Raw genomic sequence first — 17681 nt, 5'->3', positions numbered from 1 at the left:
TCCATAGATTTTCTTTTGGTTTTCGATGATGAGCCATATTTTTTGCTCTGCTCTGGGAGTGAGTGTTGTGATGGCTTCCTACTTATATAATGTCTGGCACTAGTGCTGGAGGATTGGTTAATCATTTGATCCAAGTTGAAATAAACGATTGTCAATTACTAATAAACTACAGATTGGTAATCAGAAATGATCATTGTTTGGATGCACATTCATTGAAACGTTTTATTCTACCTTATCATATTTTCCTTTATCGAACAATATAAACAAAAGTCATAGCTGTAAAAAAAGAATGCAGTCTCACATGTCTCTCCCCAGTTTTACCAAACTTACAATCACTTCACATGACTGAACCAGCAGACACCAATGAATCTGAATCTGAGAAACTAGAGGTTTCAACCCCATGCAAGATACTTGAATTTGAAGTTGAAAACTTTGTCAATGAGTGGTTTTCACTGTTACCTGGCAACTCCAGCAAAGTCTGTTCCCAGTGAACTAGTTTTCAGCACAAGTTTAAACCTGACAATGTGGACAAACTCATATTTCTGAAAGAAATTACAATAGACTTTAAAAATTAACAGTGCAACTCTTTGAAAACAAACTGATTTGACAGTTTCTTGTTAAAAGATGTTTCATGTAAACTAAAATGTTCCAGTTTCAAGATAGTAAACTCGTTTGTTGATGTTAAGAAGAACAAATTTTGCATATGTAATCTGTCTGCGCTGCACACTGCATGAATTAATGATATAGTGAATCTAGACACACTCTTCACTTAGAATATGTTCAGTATCATTCATAGCAATATTTGTGAAAAGTAAGCCAACTGTCTCAAGCAAGCATGTAATGTTTTTATCTGTGACAATGGTCGAAGCTGCTTTAATATTCTACTGTCAATACATGGAAAATTAAAATCGTCTATTTATGAAATGCAAATCCACTAAACCGTTTAATTATATTATCATACAAATAATCAAATTTCAATGCATTACATTTCAGAAATGGTATATAAATCAGTGTACCACAAGTTAAGTTAAATATGAAGTTATACAATATTTAGCTCTTAGCTACAAGTGTTTGCTATCAGACGTTTACATTATGGGTTGATTGTGGGCAAAATTTACCGTTACAAGATAAATTTGCAATATGTATATGCTAGGCTGAAAAGAGATGAGCTGCAGACTTCTTTTTCTTTGAGTAATTGAGGGAGGCAGGAAGGAACCAGGCTGAGGAACTTCCCCATCTAAAGCTAAAAACACTTTTAAAAAGACCTCATAAGCCCAGATCTCAGGTACCTCAAAGTTTTGATATGTCTACAGTACAACAGTTGTTTCAACAACATATGGACTTGGTGAAGTTCCTCGTCCATGAGTCAGTTGGAGAATTCTGAATGGAATTTTTTGTTCACTCTCGGTAGGGGACGGAGAGTTCAGGGGTCGGATCCTTGGGCTGAGCTCAGTCTGTCAGCCTTGAGGCATCTGTTAATCTGTTGCTGCTGGCTTCGGGTCCAGGAGACCAGGCCACCCTGGAGAAGAAAACTTGCACCCAGTCCCTCTCTCAGTGCTTGCGCAGGGACCGTTAAGGAAACCAGGGTTTCCCGTTCCCCCTTTCTCTATGAGAGCGGGGAACCAGTTCTGCCTGTGCTGCCTCCTGCGTTTTGGGACCAAGGTCCTGGTGTGCTGTCGGCATCTAGGGCAAATGGTGTCTCAGGCCCTTCCCTTTCCTTCCCATCTGCTCAGCCTTAGTCCTGGACAGGGTTCACGTCTTCTCTGTTAGGGGATCCAGGCTCAGGCTCGGGCTCGGGAACGGAGTTGATGGATATGGAGGTAGGTCGAGGAGCTTAATCTGGGCTACAGATGCTCTCAGCATCCTGTGGAAAGGACTAAACGCTTTTGTGTTTCCCCTTCCAGTGCTGCTTCCAAAAAGTCATCGAGAAAATCAAACAGATGAAGGGTCTACAACTGATCTTTGTTGCACCTTACCAACGAGACTTTGGTTTCCAACACTTATAGAAGAGTTAGGACAACCAGTGCTACAACTACCAGATTGGAAGAATCTTCTCGTCCATTCTCACACAAAACAGGCGCACGGCAAACCATCTGCACTCCAACTTCTTGCATAGAAGACCTGGTTGAAGCACAGAGGATACTTGGCGTGAGCAGAGAAAGCAGTTTTTTTAGCCTTACAGAAATCCACTAGCACCCTGGATGATGACAAGTGGAAACGATTTGAGACATATGCCAGGAAGAAAGGATTCATGGCAATGAAGGCAACACATCCTTAGATAGCAGATTATCTATGCCATCTACGTCATTCCAGAGGCCTGAAAGGCTCTACATTATCTACATACTTGGCAGCTCTCAGCTCAGTCGTCACCATGGAAACAGGGACCAAGCTGACTAAAGTACCCAAAGTTACTCACCTTACTATGCTCCTCAAAGTTGGAAGATCAACAACGCAGATTTAGAGCTCCAGCATGGGATCTAAATGTTGTATTCCAACATCTCACAAGTGATGCACATAAGCTGTTTGACCGGACCTCAATTGAACTGCTGACTCAAAAGACGCTATTTTTACTTACCTTGGCTGCAGCAGCAAGAATGTCAGAAATTCATGCTCTAGACTTCAGTGGTACGAAGTTTCATGCGAGTCACCAAGAGACAGCTCATCTGGGTCTATGATGGGATTTTATTGCGAAAAATCAACTGCCGGGTCAGAAACGATTTTCTTCTCCAGGGTGGCCATGTCTTCAATGCTTGGACCTCATAGTACGCAAGATTTATCATTATGTCCAGTCAGAGCATTGAAGATATACATCGCACGTACCATGTCTAGAAGACAACGTTTCAAGCACCTGTTCATCCCTAGATCTACTGAGATACCTACGGAAGTATTCCGCAACACTGTCTCAGTGTAGATCAGAGCTGTTATACTGAGAGCCTACAAAGCAGCAGGATTGGAACCTTCACGAGCCTCCAACCTACATGAAGTCAGAGCCTTGGCCCCTACACAAGCGCTACATGGGAACTGCTCACTATCAACTATAGTGGAGGGCTGCTTATAAGGGGGTTAAATCAATTTGCACCAATCATGTCAGTATAAGGGGGTTAACTCTGGCCTGTTAAGCCTAAAGTGCAATATGTTAGATGAGCTTTTGAGTAATCAAACACAAAATGCCTCATGACACTAACCTGGTGCTTTTTAGTTTATGCCAGTAAAACCATGAGTACAAATATGCCTAAAATCCATCAGAAAAGATGCATTTATTTTTTCATAATTAGAATGAAATCTGCATGTCCATGTAAATTTGATATGATAATGTGACAATTTTCAGACAATGACAGAGGTTCCTGACATTGAATTCTCCTACAGTGATGCTGATAAGTACAGTGCTGAAATATCAGGTATGTAATCATTTGGTTTCATTTTCCAATTTCTTGCAAAATTAAAAATTGATGACAGTGGGTCTGTGTAACCAGTAACACACATGCTAAAAATTCCCAGATCCAAATATTGTAGCAGGAGCCCCACAAACCTCTTTTAATTCCACCAGGGCCAGAGAATGTCCTCAGAGAAGGATGTAGTTGACCATTTTCACTAATTTCAGGGCAATTTCATGGTCCCATTCTGAAACACTGTGTACAGACCATTATTTTAACTATGTATGATGTATTTTCTTTAGAGTTATACAGTTACACAGAGGAGCCAGAATACCCACAGAATCAGGAGAACTTTGAAGAGCTGTGCAATAAGCATGGCTTGGAAAAGTGGACAACAGCCCCTGAAAATATAAGGAGAAGGTTCACAGTTTATCTACAGAATGAGCTAGAGGTTGCTGACCGACACCGGCGTCTAAAAGCAATACAAGCAACCCTGTACCTTGCTCAAGGTAAGAGTGTCTTAGTAGGTACATACTGGAAGTGAAAGTGCCTTATATCCATTAGCAGTTGCGACTGACTTGTTCAAAATCTATTATCATGCTTTTCCAGGATTGTTAAAATGCAATTGGAGTGCTGTGGTATCATAGGAACTGAAGTGTTTTTATCCAACCAAAGACACTAGTTCCATTCACCACTTAGTGAGATGTGTAAAGGTAATTACTAGTGTTTCCCTACCTTGATAGTGCCCCAATGTTGCTATAAGCAACGAAATAACCATACCCATTTAGAAAATATCATCATAGTGTAAGCACTAATAAATTCAAAATAGAAATGTAAACATGCTTTCAAAGTTTCCTCTTTTCACTTCGCATGTATACTAGACACATAAAGAAACTGTGCATACAAAAATTTAATTTTTTAAACTTTTCCAGTCTCACGTTACGCATCTCTCTTCCTCTCTTCGACCCAGTGTGGAAACGTGCTGTCAGCTAAGTTGAATCAAATCTTCTTGGACTCTGACCACCCGACCTCTGCCCTCGCAATAGATGCCTGTCAATCATCTTTCACGCGCAGCCGACCACATGACGTCCTCTACTTGTCATTCTCTTTCTTGTCGCCCACAGGCTGGACGTGTTGTTTTGCGAGAGGATTGAAAGCTTGATTTAGTAATTGACGATGAGTGTTTCTAAAGAGAAGAATACTTCTAAAAAACGCAAGCGTTATGGTGAATGTAACTTTGTGTTGACTGTATTGGCTTGTGTGAGAGGTCATCTAGATGTAGTTTGTGTATGGGATTAGATGACAATGAATTTGATCTGTACTGGCAGGTGAATAAGAGGAGGACATCAGATAGAGATAGGGGCAGGGCAGAAGATGGTTCTTCAGCGCTTAAGAAGGAAAAAAAAAAAAAGACCGCCCTAAGTTGATGGCACAGCATTCTGCATCTAGGTTGTCAGATGAAGACTTTTTACAGGAAGCATTGGATTCTTATCTTAGTGAGGATCTCAGGCAGTTATTGCATCCATCCCCGCCAGTTGGTGATGATATTTCACTTCTGGGTTCAAAGCGTAGGTCCCATTCTCCCTTTAAGGTAGAAGACCGAGAGCTGAGTCACTTGGATGGGACAATTAGGAAGATTTGGCACCCTCGAACATGGTACTCACGACATCTGAGGGAGTAGCCATGTCACTGCAACATGCTTCTACACACCAACAAGCTTATATCAAGGCAGTGAAGGGTTTGATAGAGGAATAATTCAACTGCATTTTGGAGTTGATTGCACATTTCCTTTCGTATTGGACAGCCATGCGCAGGAGGGGTCTGTTGCAGAAGACGGACCTATTCCGTCAACCATGGTCAGGCAGGATGCTCTTCAACGGCGCTATTAGGGAAGTGGCTAGTAAGGTGAGCCAAGACGCCTGTGGTGCGCCAAGACGCGCACCTGCAAGACACACACCTGGTGTCTGTGGAGCTTTTGAAGTACCAGAGACTGCAGATGGAGATGGAGGAGTCTGCAAAACAGTGTCAATCTGCCCAGTATGAGCCCTCCAATCCAGATTTGCGTGCAAGTGTCAATTCATCCTTTCGAGACAGAGGTAACAGGGGCCTTACTAATCGACACAGGCAATCAGGTGATGCACCTAGACCCAATGGAGGATCTGGCCAGGCTGACCTAGGAAGATAGCCAAGCAGTGACTCAAGGACATCAGAACCAGATTGGGTTCTTCTGCCTCCAGTTGTACCCATCCAGCCTTCTCCCGTAGGAGGAAGCCAACTGCGGGGAAGCCTCCCTTGACCAGGTCACCGGTGCAAAGGTCTTACCCAACTCAACAGTTACAAGTGTTGCGAGTCACCATAGACACCTTACTGGAGAAGCGGGCAATAGAGTCCTTAGGGGCAATGTCGGTGGATCCAGGGTTTTATTCCCCTATTTTTCTGGTTCCAAAGAAAGGCTCAGACAAGCTGAGACTAATATTCAACATGAAGGTGTTCAGCAAGAAGTACCCACAGACCCCTCCTCACTTTAGAATGGTGTCTGTAGCGTTGCTCAAGACCACCAGATTCAATCACCAACTGCCGCTGTTTGTGTTTCCGATTCCGGATCCGATAGCCTGTGGACTAGACATCCTCGCAATTCCGTGGGACAGTCTCAATGCCAGTGGCCCTTCATCCACATGTACTTCTCAAGATACGTTCAGCTCGGCAGATGACACTGCTTTTGGTCGCACCCTTTTGGCCGACAAGGAGTTGATTCGTAGATCTTCGAGAGCTAGCCAATCCAGATCCAGTGCCACTTCCTGTTCGGTCAGATCTACTGGTGCATCCGCACTCCGATCAACTACACTGGTCTCCACTAATGCTCCATCTGCATGTTTGGCGCATTTGCATTGGTCATTAATGGCCATGGGTTATTCTAAACGTGTCGCTACTGCCATCACTACAGCACATCGTACATCCATGAGGTAGCTTTATGATGACAAGTGGAAGAATCATATTGCAGAGGGAAGGGCATTATGTCTCCCACAACAGCATTGCCACAGATGGTTGCAGAGTATCTACGGTCTACTAAGAAGGTGGAGGGTGCTACGTTATCTTCCTACTTAGCCTTACTTAACACAGTTATTGCAGTGGGGTCGGGAGTGAAGTTGTCTACTGTCCCTGAGCTCCAGTCTCCGTTGAGATCGTATAAATTGGTGGATCAATCAAGGAAGTTTCGAGTCCTGGCTTGGGATTTGTCCATTGTCTTGGCTCATCTTACATTGAATGAATATGAACCATTGACTGGAAAGATTTTGAGCATGTCACTTTCAAGACCTTCTTCCTTCTGGCCTTGGCTACAGCTGTGCGTATATCCGAGTTACATGTGTTGGATGTTTCACGGATACGCTTTGAAAGGTCTCGACATGCTAAAGTATTCCTAGGATTAAGGTGGGATTTCCTTGCCAAGAACCAGGTACCGGGACAGCCAGACCGTATCTTCAGTATCCCTCTGCTGTTGTCTATCCTGGGTCCAGAAGACACTGAAGATTTATCCTTGTGCCCAGTTTGGACATTAAGGATATACTTAGCCGCCTCTAGGGACCACCGCAGGCAACTCAAGAGGCTCTTCATTCCGCTTTCGGCGGCTTCCAAAACAGAAGTATTGCATACAACCTTGGCTTTCTGGTTGAGATCCATGATTATGGGAGCATATGCCTTTGTGAAGTTCCCACCACCTTCGTCCACAAAGCCTCATGAGACACATGCCCTCGCTTCCACCATGGCGCTCCATAGGAACTGTTCACTGCAAGCCATTATGGAAGGTTGCTTTTGGAAGTCAGATGTTGTGTTTGCCGCTCATTACCTATGGGATGTATCAGTCACGGACGTCGAAGGCCTTCATCCATTGGTCCTGGCGCAGCAGGTGTCATCGACCCGTCCACGCAGATAAGCATCTACGCATTCTATGTACATAATAAACGGTGTTATCCATATTGTATGTACTTTGTTCAAATGGGCTATATTGTTCTCACCTAGGGAACTAGGGCATGGTGCACTGTCATACCCATAGCTGCATAGACTGTGCGGGAAGTCTTATGCACGTGCAGAGATGATCGACACTCCGCTTATTGACCTCTACTCTCTGAGCAATCACGTCAGTGAAGCATTGATTGCCGATTACCTAACAGTTTTCGAAGCGTTCGCTCCTAGGTCCTTTCTCACCTTGGTAAGTAGGAAGATCGGTACCGATTGTTAAACTAGTTGAACATCGGGGCTATTCCTCTTTTCACTGCCGTCGAGCATGTCTGTGTGGGCAGTTTCGAAGCAGGGACGAGCCAGATCACTGGGGTCTCCTGATAAATCATGCGGCAGCGGCTATAATTCCTTGCCAAACTGCATCCTTTTGCTTAGCAAAAGTTGCGGCTGAAACCACAATTACTAGGGAGCGCCCACTTCCTCGAGTTTTTGTGCCGTGTAAGCCAAGGGGTTTTCGAAGCAACCCATCACAAGTACAGAGTAGCATACTGGGAGTTGGTGTTACTCCTGGCCTCCTTGTGGAATGCATCCTTGCCTGTACAGTGTGTTAGAAGGTAATCTGCGGCCAATTGTGGGATAATGCATAATGTGAGATAGGATAAGTTTAAAAATTTGGAAATTTTAACTATAAATTGTATGTTTATATACTTATCCTATCCCATGCAATGGATGCCCACCCTTCCTTCCCTGCATCACAGATTACTTGGAGCTCCATGAAGAGAATGACGAGTAGAGGACATCACATGGTTGGCTGCGCGTGCAGGATGGTTGACAGGCATCTATTGCGGGGGCAGAGGTCGGGTGGTCAGAGGCCAAGAAGATTTGATTCAACTTAGCTGACAGCACGTTTCCACACTGGGTCGAAGAGAGGAAGAGAGATGCATAACGTGAGATAGGATAAGTATATAAAGATACAATTTGTAGTTAAAATTTCCAAAATCTAAATTTACCAAACCTGTGTAGACACATAAGGATTTAAGCATAAGGATTAGTGACATGCATCCAACATGCATGCACATGCCACGTTCCATGATGTCAGATGTTTCTTTCTCGAGAGGTGCAGTATGTTGTTGCATGTGCATTACTGGAAAGAGAAACAGCAAATGAATGTCACTTTGGAACGCTCAATCCCTGCCCTTGCGATCGTTCAAAAAATTGAATGGCTATTAAAACACATAGCATGCCAAAGCTATCATCGCCTGCACAACGTCATGAGGCCCCTGGGATGGTACATGGGGGAATATCCCAACAACAAAGTGGCTCTTTCTTGGAGGAGTAGCCGGAGGCGGCCATGGATGAGATTGGGAGTTTTTTGCTTGGGTCGTCCCTGCAGCAAGTGCACAAATGCTTCACCATGGTTTTGCCGCAGATGGTTATCGCTTTGGACGATCCCAACCCCAGGGAGTTTTGCCATCCTGGTGAAGCCTTCACTCCATGCATTGTTTGACCCCCAGTGGTTGACAAATGTGTCATCTGGCCACAGTATGAGGGTAGATGGGCCTTATACGCATGCTGGTGTGGAAATAGAGGGATTCTCAGTCCCTTTTCTTCGACTGTAGTCAAAGTTTTTACAGTCTCGGTTAGAAGCTGCCTTGTTTGCGTCTACTATCCATGGTTACTCTGTGGCTATTTCAGCCTTCCACATTCCTGCCGAGGGTGCTCTTTTAGGGGAGCGCCCTCTGATGCAGTATTAGCAGGCGTTGACAGATAGTGTGGGACTTGTCACTTGTATCAGATTGGATGTCCAGTCCTCACTTTTCCGACTTAGCTAACACTGTTAAGATAGAAGATGGCAATTTTGGTTGCCTCCACATCAATACACAAACCATCTCATGATGCATAGTGTTGGCAATGTATGACCTACCACGCCAAAGGCATATGCTGCTGCTCTGCCCATTGATTAGTTCTGTTCTGTGGCTATTTGGAGCCGTCCACACGCTCGTCCATCTGTCCAAGGATTTACCTTGAGTCCTGTATTTGAGGGTCCCTGGGTCCCTGGGTCCCTGCATGCTTATAATTTTCAGGGGTCTAGGTCAACAAAATGGGGGTCCAGACACTTAAATGCTATTATTAATATTCTTATTGTATTGTGTATCATGATCAACACATTATTTGTTACAGTAATGAAATTACAAATGATACTATAACTCAGCTAGTATCAAACTCCGTGACAACTTAAAGAACAACTAAACACAATTTTTTGGTACTCTTTTTATCACTGCATATGAAAGACTTCTGGTTAGTCATAAACAGAACACCATTTTTTGTTCAAATTTGTGGTTAATTATTACCAAGTGCTCAAAAGTTGCTAAAAAGCCGTCTTCTTCTCTCTTGCCCGCAAACGAAATGTCATAGAAGGAACCATTTTCAGTTAAATGTATAAGAAACGTGTAGGAGGCTCGTCATTTTGCTGATTTCTCAACGTCACGAAAGACATGCCGAATTGTTGAGTTGCCGTCAATTGTTCCTTGGGGTTGGGTGATGGTGCCACTATGCGCAAATTTCCACCGGACCCCATAATTTGTGCTTAAATGGGTTGTTAGTTTGTGAGAAGTGAGCGTTGTGGAAGCCTGTGGTATATACTAAATCGGATGGTTTGCCCCCTACCACGCTTCCAGGATAGGAAATGTAGTTCAAGTTTCATCAAGTTTATAAAATCAAGACTGCTTACTACACATTGTTGACCAAAAGGATTTTGCGTGGATATAATGCTTTCTTCCTCGGAAACGAGGTTGTGGTCGAAGTGACAATATTATTGGAAGTAAATATTATATTGACCCCTTAAATTGAGCGCTTCCAAGGGTGAAATTGTTATGTTATAAGCAATGTCATGTAAAATCCTAATGTCCATCAATAAAATACATACTTTACTACCAGTGAAAAGTAATTTTGATTTTGTTAGTCGGTGAAAACAAACTTAAATAGCATTCATCCTCAGACAGGGCGCCGCCATTTTTTCAAAATCATGAAGTCACAGGCTAAGGTCCATTAGAATTGTTGAGATTATGTTTTCATCAAGTTAGAAAATCAAAGCTACTTTTTACTGGTAGTTACATATGCATTTGAATTATGGCCAAAAGGGTTTTACTTGACACAACTTTTAACATAAGGACTTCTTCCAAGGAAGGAAGGTGGGGGTCGAAGTGACATTTATATTGCAAGCAATGTTACATTGACCTACACCTCACTTCCAAGACCTAGCGACACCAAGTGATTTTGACAGAATCATCTATGAAAACAAGGGTTGTAACTCAAAAACTAGGCAAAGCAGGAGACAAAACTAAATCATAGTAGATTGTGAGAACATATAGCTTTCATTTTTCTCAACAGCTTTCGCGATTTCAGGTTTGTACAAACCTGTAAACGAAATAGTTTAACCCCTGAAATGTAGATGAATACTGCACAGAACCTCATTTCTATACCTAAAATTACGTCATGGAGACACGCCGCTCTGACTGGTTGAAATTTCGTTTGGGGCTGAGAATTGTGCACTGTTGACAGAAAGGTTGATTTAATTTAATTAAAGGTCGAAATGAGTAGTTTTAATGGCAGGGTTTCATTTATAGCGATGTCAGCAAGTGATTTTGTATTTGTACCCTACTAGCGTGTATGTGATCTTTAAGTGTCACGTGATTAGAATTTTTACAAAAAAATTTGGACTTTTCCAACATTCCTGTGAATGCACTTATAAATTTGGTTGCATCCACAGTCAATTTTGATACGTATCAGAAGCAGAAATTTGCGTCCTGTAAATCCTGTCCATCATTATCAACTGGACAAACACTCGAGTGAGCATGCTCAGTCTGGCCAGTTGGTTACCTGCAGTGGACAGAGTAATGCACTCAAGCCGAGTGAGCTTTGCAGAGAACTAGTTCTGTTTTGCACTTGGTGTCGGGTTCTATCCTTCCCCCTTTTATCAGTCACCTTCTGGTGGTAGCTTTTAGTGCTGCTATGGTGATTGGTGCCTAGCTTTGACTTTCCATTTGTCCCCGCTTGTGTGTTATGGACAAGTTTCTGTTTTGGCGAGTGCCTTATTCTTCCACTGTCCAGAAGGTTGGGTTGGGGGTGGGACTTATAAATGGATGTGTTACCGATCAGCCGGTCAACATATACTAGGTTTGACAGTATGGGTCCGCATGTCAGTCACTCTGCTTGCCTTCATTGACATCGACAGTCAGGTGACTAGGTGAGTGTCATTTTCTACCTCCATAAGGTAGAAGACTGTCACTTCGAATGTACCCTATGTCCTACAGAATACCACTCCCGGATTTCGAGTCTTTGTAAGTCTGTCTAATGCTTATATGTACCCCAAGGAGGACTACTTCTGAAAAAAGAATTATACAAGCCTGTAGAGGTTATGAATTCTTTGAAGAGAGTCCTCCTTGGGGTACAGCCACCCACCTCCCCTTATGTTCAGCATGAAAAGTGAGGTACAAGGTTGATTGCTAGAATTATCTGTTCTTGGCTGACAGGGCACTGTAAGGTTTGGCTCTTTTGTAAATATTTTATTGCGAAATATACTTACAACTGTCGTGGGATTTTTGATGGACAAGAATTCTTATATATACCCCAAAGAGGACTTTCTTCAAAGAATTCATAATCTCTGCAGCTTTGTATACATCTGCATAGGTCATTTTAACACTTTTGAACTGTCCTTGTAGATTTTCAAGAAAATACTGCTGGTTTTCACCAGGTAAATCCTTCAGTTGTTGAAGGACACAACATGTAGTGTTCACAATCGGCATTATCATACCCACACTCGAATTGTCTCTGAAAAATTTCGATAAGCTTATCCAGTCAGATTTTTTTTTTTAATAACTGAACATTGTTCTTCCATTCTGTCATTTCTTCTTCGATTTCCATAACAAGGGCTAGGTAATTATCCTTAGTGCCCTTCACTGTCCTGCCAACTGACAACCACATAACACTACAGGGTTGTTTCACACTTGAGGAAATTTGATTCTGTTAGAACCTCTGACATTTAACAGAGACGGTTGTATCTTGTAGCAGAATATTCATACAGTTTGTTTATTTCATTCAGGGTACATTGATATTCAGCAACTGTCTTGGAAGTTTTTGCAGCATCAGCGGATGCAAGGGCCACTCTATGTGCAATGCATGTACACTAAGTAATTACAGCCAGCTTGTTTCAACAGAACACTAACTCATTTCTCACCCAGTTCATGAGACTGTCCCCATCTGATCCCAGGCTGATTACTCAATCACTTTCTGAGTAGTTCACTGAGCTGTTCCTGCATGAACAGTGAAATTTCTGAAAAATACTGTTTCAACTTTTCCACTATTCTCAATCTGTAAAAAGATCTCAAGTTTTTTCTTAACGGTCACATTGACAGTCTCATCAATTATCACTCCAGCAAGTCACTCTGTGAAATTCGCTGTTTTAAATGCTCAACTGTACTATTCACAAGTGCTTCTTCCATCTCTTTGACAGAGTCTGAATGATTAAGCATACCCACTCAAACTTGAACAGTGGCAGTGAAATATAAGTCTTCATGGTCCAGTGCACAACAGACTGCCAAAAATGGGAAGTTACCAACCCATTACTCTTCTGTAACCTCAATAACGTAGAAAATTTGGAAGTTACAATATTCTTTCTTGCCATAGATAATACAGTTCTTATGAGTCCAGTCAGTTTCATATCTTCTTTTTTAGTTTGTCGTCTTAAAATGAGTGGCCAGAACATTTTGCTGATTGTTGTGTATATAGCATGTTGATGAGTGGCACTATCATAGTGTTCTCTCAAAGCTGATTTTTTCAAATTGACAACTACGTGTGAATCAGTTTGATTTTCCAGCTAGTTCACAAATTCTGCAATACATCAAGGTATTTTTCTCATCAAAACGAAGCCATCTGAATTCTGTGAGTCAGTCGGCATTAAATTTGTGAAGTTCACCCTTCACCCTGAGTGTCTTCGTCTATATGAGATATTGATTCATCATCGTCATCATCGTGTTTTCGTTTAGAACCAACCCCTTTTCCCCCATTGTGGAAACTCAGCCAAGACAGTCAGTTTGCTTATGCATGATTTCTTCTTTTTCATATGCATGATTATTTCGCGGATACATTGTCTGTCTGGCTTTCAATTTACCGGTTGCCAATGATCTTTACTGCCGATTTTCAGGTGTATACTGGAGAACGGAAACACTGACTGAAGCAGAAGTGACTATTCAGCGGCGTCTGTACGTACGAATGTACGTCCCGATTCGCGATATCTCATGAACTATTATACATAGTATCTTCAAATTTGGTGACAGCCTACATTGGGGATCATGCAGACACCAGTCAGTTTTGGTGACCTTGAGCTTATCTTCAAGGTCACCATGACACTTTGGCCTGTTTTCAGATTCTTGTTAATGCAATATCTCATGAACTATTGTACCTAATATCTTCAACTTTAGTGGCAGCCTACATTGGGTGATTATCCTGGCACCAGTTATTTCACGCATCTTGTGTCTGAGCTAAAAGTAAAGAGTAATGAATACGTTAAAAATATTTCATTCTTCTTAAGCGACAGGGGGCTTTGCCATATTAGTGGCAAACACTTTTTTTGTATAAACATCTGCATAGATATATAATTGACTAATCAGAATGAAGTATTTACTGAATTCCCAGTAGAATTAAGTATAAAGTATTATTGTTTACCCTTTTGTGTGGATAGTTTGTGTTGACATGTATCTTTGCAGTTAGTGGTGTATGTGCTCAAGATTTTCACATTATGTTGTTTCCTCTTTTAATTTTTTCAAAATACTGAAGTGGTGTTTAAGATTGAGAGAACCATTAACCAATGAAGAAACTGTTTAACTGCATGCTGTATTGATTGTGAATCCTGAAGTCCTGCAATATACTGGGTTACTAAACAATGAAGATGTGCGTGTCACCCAGTGCGTATGATGATGTATGTCTTGCAGGTGTGTTTGGGGAGTGCGAGTCCGAGGATCACCAGGAGGTCTGGGCCAGGAAGAATGTTTACATGTTGTATGACCAGGGCCTCTTTGTTTCCTTTGTTGAGCTGCTGGCCATGGAAATAGAGTGAGTGTTGTTTCCATAATCAGTGATCAGGGAGTAGGAGAGATTAATCGTAATTGAGAAAATATTGAAGGTATGAAATAAGATTGTATTGAAGCTGTGTAAATTAACTGATTAGCATTATCAAAGTAATTATGTTCCTCAAATTTTCTAACACTACAAGTGATAGTAGATGTCCTACTTCAGTAATTGTTTCCAAGTGTTTTGATGTTATGTTTCATTTGATTTTCTGACTTCCAGCAACAGTTCGGCAGCATCTTCTGCCATGAGGAAACCTGCAGTGTCTGTTGCAGATAGCAAGGAACTCAGGTACACCTCTCATTTGTCATGATAGACAGGACAAATCTTTAAGAAATGTAATAATTCGCTGAAACCTATTGGTGCATTTGGTTTTAAGACATGTTCCATCTTGTGGCATTTAACTGTGAACTTGCAGAATCAGTGAATGAATGGCAACTTCCCTATTCTTTCAGTACACTAGGTTGAAAAGCAATGATAAGGTGCTAGTACCCATCAACCCTTTCTTCATGTTCCCATGTGTATACATGGAATATACTGGACAAAATAAGTTAGTGATATTGGTATTTTTATGATGGATATGTCATCAGTGTGTGTCAATAAATAAATAGATCATTATTCATAATTTCAAAATTTACATAAACCCCTAACTTTTTTTTATCTAGTATATCCAAGCCTGTAGTAAATGTCCTTTGCTAAATGATCAGGGTGATTGCGCCTTTTGTTTAGATGTATCCTGAATGTGTTGTACACTGTGGTGGAGACAATGAGAACACCGGCAGAAGATGAAATGGAGGAAGAGAGGGAGATCAGGGAGGCGTTTCTCGCTGACATCAGTAAGTCACAATACTGTAGCTACACACAGGCCCCTTACTTCCATGGGACTAAGAAGTCATTTGTCTCCAGTTGTGTTGTCATTATCAGTTGTCAGGACCATGGGTAAGAAATGAAAGATTTATAGATGTCAACTTCTTTATTATGAATAACATGATGCTATTGTACGCTTACTGTTGCATCAGGTGAATAGTTGGGAGTATCGGGTTTTATACAGGAATGTGGGTAGTTTTAATAAGCTCTTGAAGTAGATAACAGATATCTACCACAGAAAATATTCTCATCATCTGTAACATGTTTCATTGTAGTGGATGTTGTCATATTTTTCCTTATCCTGACTACATTTATTCTGCTTATCTCCTTCTATCCAAACATAGTGGAACACTTGAATCCCTCGCAGTTCCTTTCATTGAAGAGGACGTAAAATCACCCTACTACACTTGTTCAAGCGGGAAGACAACAATGCAAATTTAAGGCACCATCTTGTGACATGAATGTTGTGCTCCAACATCTCACTACTGACATTTACAAGCATCTAGGTCAGACATCTTTCGAAAAAAAACCACAGAAAATGCTGTTTCTACTTGCCCTAACAACAGCAGCGTGGATGTCAGATATACATGCTCTGAACATGTGTTGTACAGGATTTGACACCGATCCTCTTGAGATTGCGCATCAAGGACTGAGTTTCATCACCAAAAATCAATTGTCTGGACAACCGGTATGACAATTCCACATCCTTGCATATTTGACAGTCCTCGGGCCACGATACACAGGATTTATCATTATGCCCAGTCAGAGCGTTGAAAATACATCTTCAGTGAACTAAGTCAAGGAGACAAAAGTTCAAGTGCCTATACATCCCACCATCTACTTAGACAATTTCTAAAGTATCCCGCAACACTCTTCCACTATGGGTAAGATAATGGAGGGCCAGTGAGGATGTCGCTGGCATTCACCAGTTTTGGCCACTTGTTGTACCACAAGAACTAATGGCTCCACAAAGGCGGTGAGTTTCACTCTCCCCCTTTTTATCATGAGTGATGATGACCCATAATTTGTAGCAAAGATACTTGGATATGAAGAAGGGTCGTAACTCTATGATGAGCACATCATGAAAATCTTGGAAGAACAGGACTGAACTACTGCCGTCATAGTTCCCAAAAGGGGGTAAATACTGGACGTACTTGTATGGCCATCAACAGAATCCATGGCCTGACCCACTGCCGTTTCTGTCAGATTTTGTAAGCATAATAAGCAGAATAAGGTCAGGATAAGGAAATATATATATTTTTTTATTATTAAAATTGATATTTTATACTTATTCTGACTCATGATGTCAAGCGCTCACGCTGAATTCCCAGTAATTCTTGTGTTGGGCTTATGGAAATACAGAGAGAGCGACAAGCATGGAAGGTCATGTGACCGATTTGCATGCCAATGCACAGGCTAAAGGGATGCTGCTTGTGGGGCAGTGTTGATTTTACGTCAGCTTCAGTAAAGGGAACTTCAAGGGATTCAAGTGTTCCACTATGCTCAGATAGAAGAACGAGACAAGCATGATAAGCATGAGTCAAGATAAGTATGAAATATCAGTTTTACTAAAAAATTTCATGTTGCAAGGAATTAATTATTTTACTTACTTACCATAGGTCTATAGCATATTACCTCAAGCTTCGCTTAGTAGGAGATCTGACAGAATTGAATTGCTATTCAATCTTGAATGGCTACCTCGCAATCGATGACTGTCATGATACAGAAGTATCTGGATCTCCACGAGAACTTCACTTTTACTTCAAGTGTCGTCTTACTTGTCGTGTTTGACTTACTACGCTTTTGCACTGATTCCTTTACAGGTTCTTGGTGTTGTGGTAGGTAATATTTTCAATCTTTGTGTCGGTTGTAAGATATAAATTCGTTATTGTACACTTGTTGGCTACCTCGTATGAGACACAGTAGTGTGTCTCCTATTTTTGATGTTTATCAGATCGATTTATTTATCAGCGAATATGTTTCTTTTGATATTTTTTCTGCCGTATCTAAGATTTGTGTTCTTTTTTTCTTTTGGCACTTAGCGCTGTATATAGTGTAATTTTTACTGTCCTCTTTGGAGAGAGCAGCCATTTCACTTGTCTATTGCAAAGCATGCTGCTGCACGTGTGAGTGGAGCAGTCCACTACGTGGTAAGGGGTATTTTTTCTTTTATCCTTATTGTCACGTTTTATTTTCGGTTTATTACAGTAGTCACTTGTCACTTGTGTGTGGTGTGCAAAGGCCTGAAGTCCGGCAGGGATCCTCACCTTTGGTGTCCAGATCGTGCTAAGGTGTCGTGCACCCTTCAGCAGCGCTGTGCAGCGTGTACCGGGTTATTGAGTTTAAGGCTTTTTTGGC

At 41.7% G+C, this 17681-nt stretch overlaps 1 protein-coding gene across 4 annotated transcripts in view; it reads left to right on the top strand.

Moving 5' to 3' along the window:
- Positions 1-17681, top strand: part of LOC137296745 (striatin-interacting protein 1 homolog) — a 44621-nt gene that overhangs the window by 1012 nt on the left and 25928 nt on the right. For all 4 annotated transcript variants that reach the window (XM_067828585.1, XM_067828586.1, XM_067828584.1 and 1 more), the window contains exons 2-6: positions 3329-3398; positions 3677-3883; positions 14321-14441; positions 14679-14747; positions 15186-15292. In XM_067828585.1, coding sequence (XP_067684686.1) covers positions 3329-3398; positions 3677-3883; positions 14321-14441; positions 14679-14747; positions 15186-15292 — 574 coding nt within the window. The remainder of the gene's footprint in view (positions 1-3328; positions 3399-3676; positions 3884-14320; positions 14442-14678; positions 14748-15185; positions 15293-17681) is intronic.

This window comes from Haliotis asinina, chromosome 9 (genome assembly GCF_037392515.1).
Source record: "Haliotis asinina isolate JCU_RB_2024 chromosome 9, JCU_Hal_asi_v2, whole genome shotgun sequence".
NCBI classification, from domain to species: Eukaryota; Metazoa; Mollusca; class Gastropoda; order Lepetellida; family Haliotidae; genus Haliotis; species Haliotis asinina.
The sequence above is the reverse complement of the archived record's forward strand: the minus strand, read 5'-3'. Positions and strand labels throughout refer to the sequence as shown.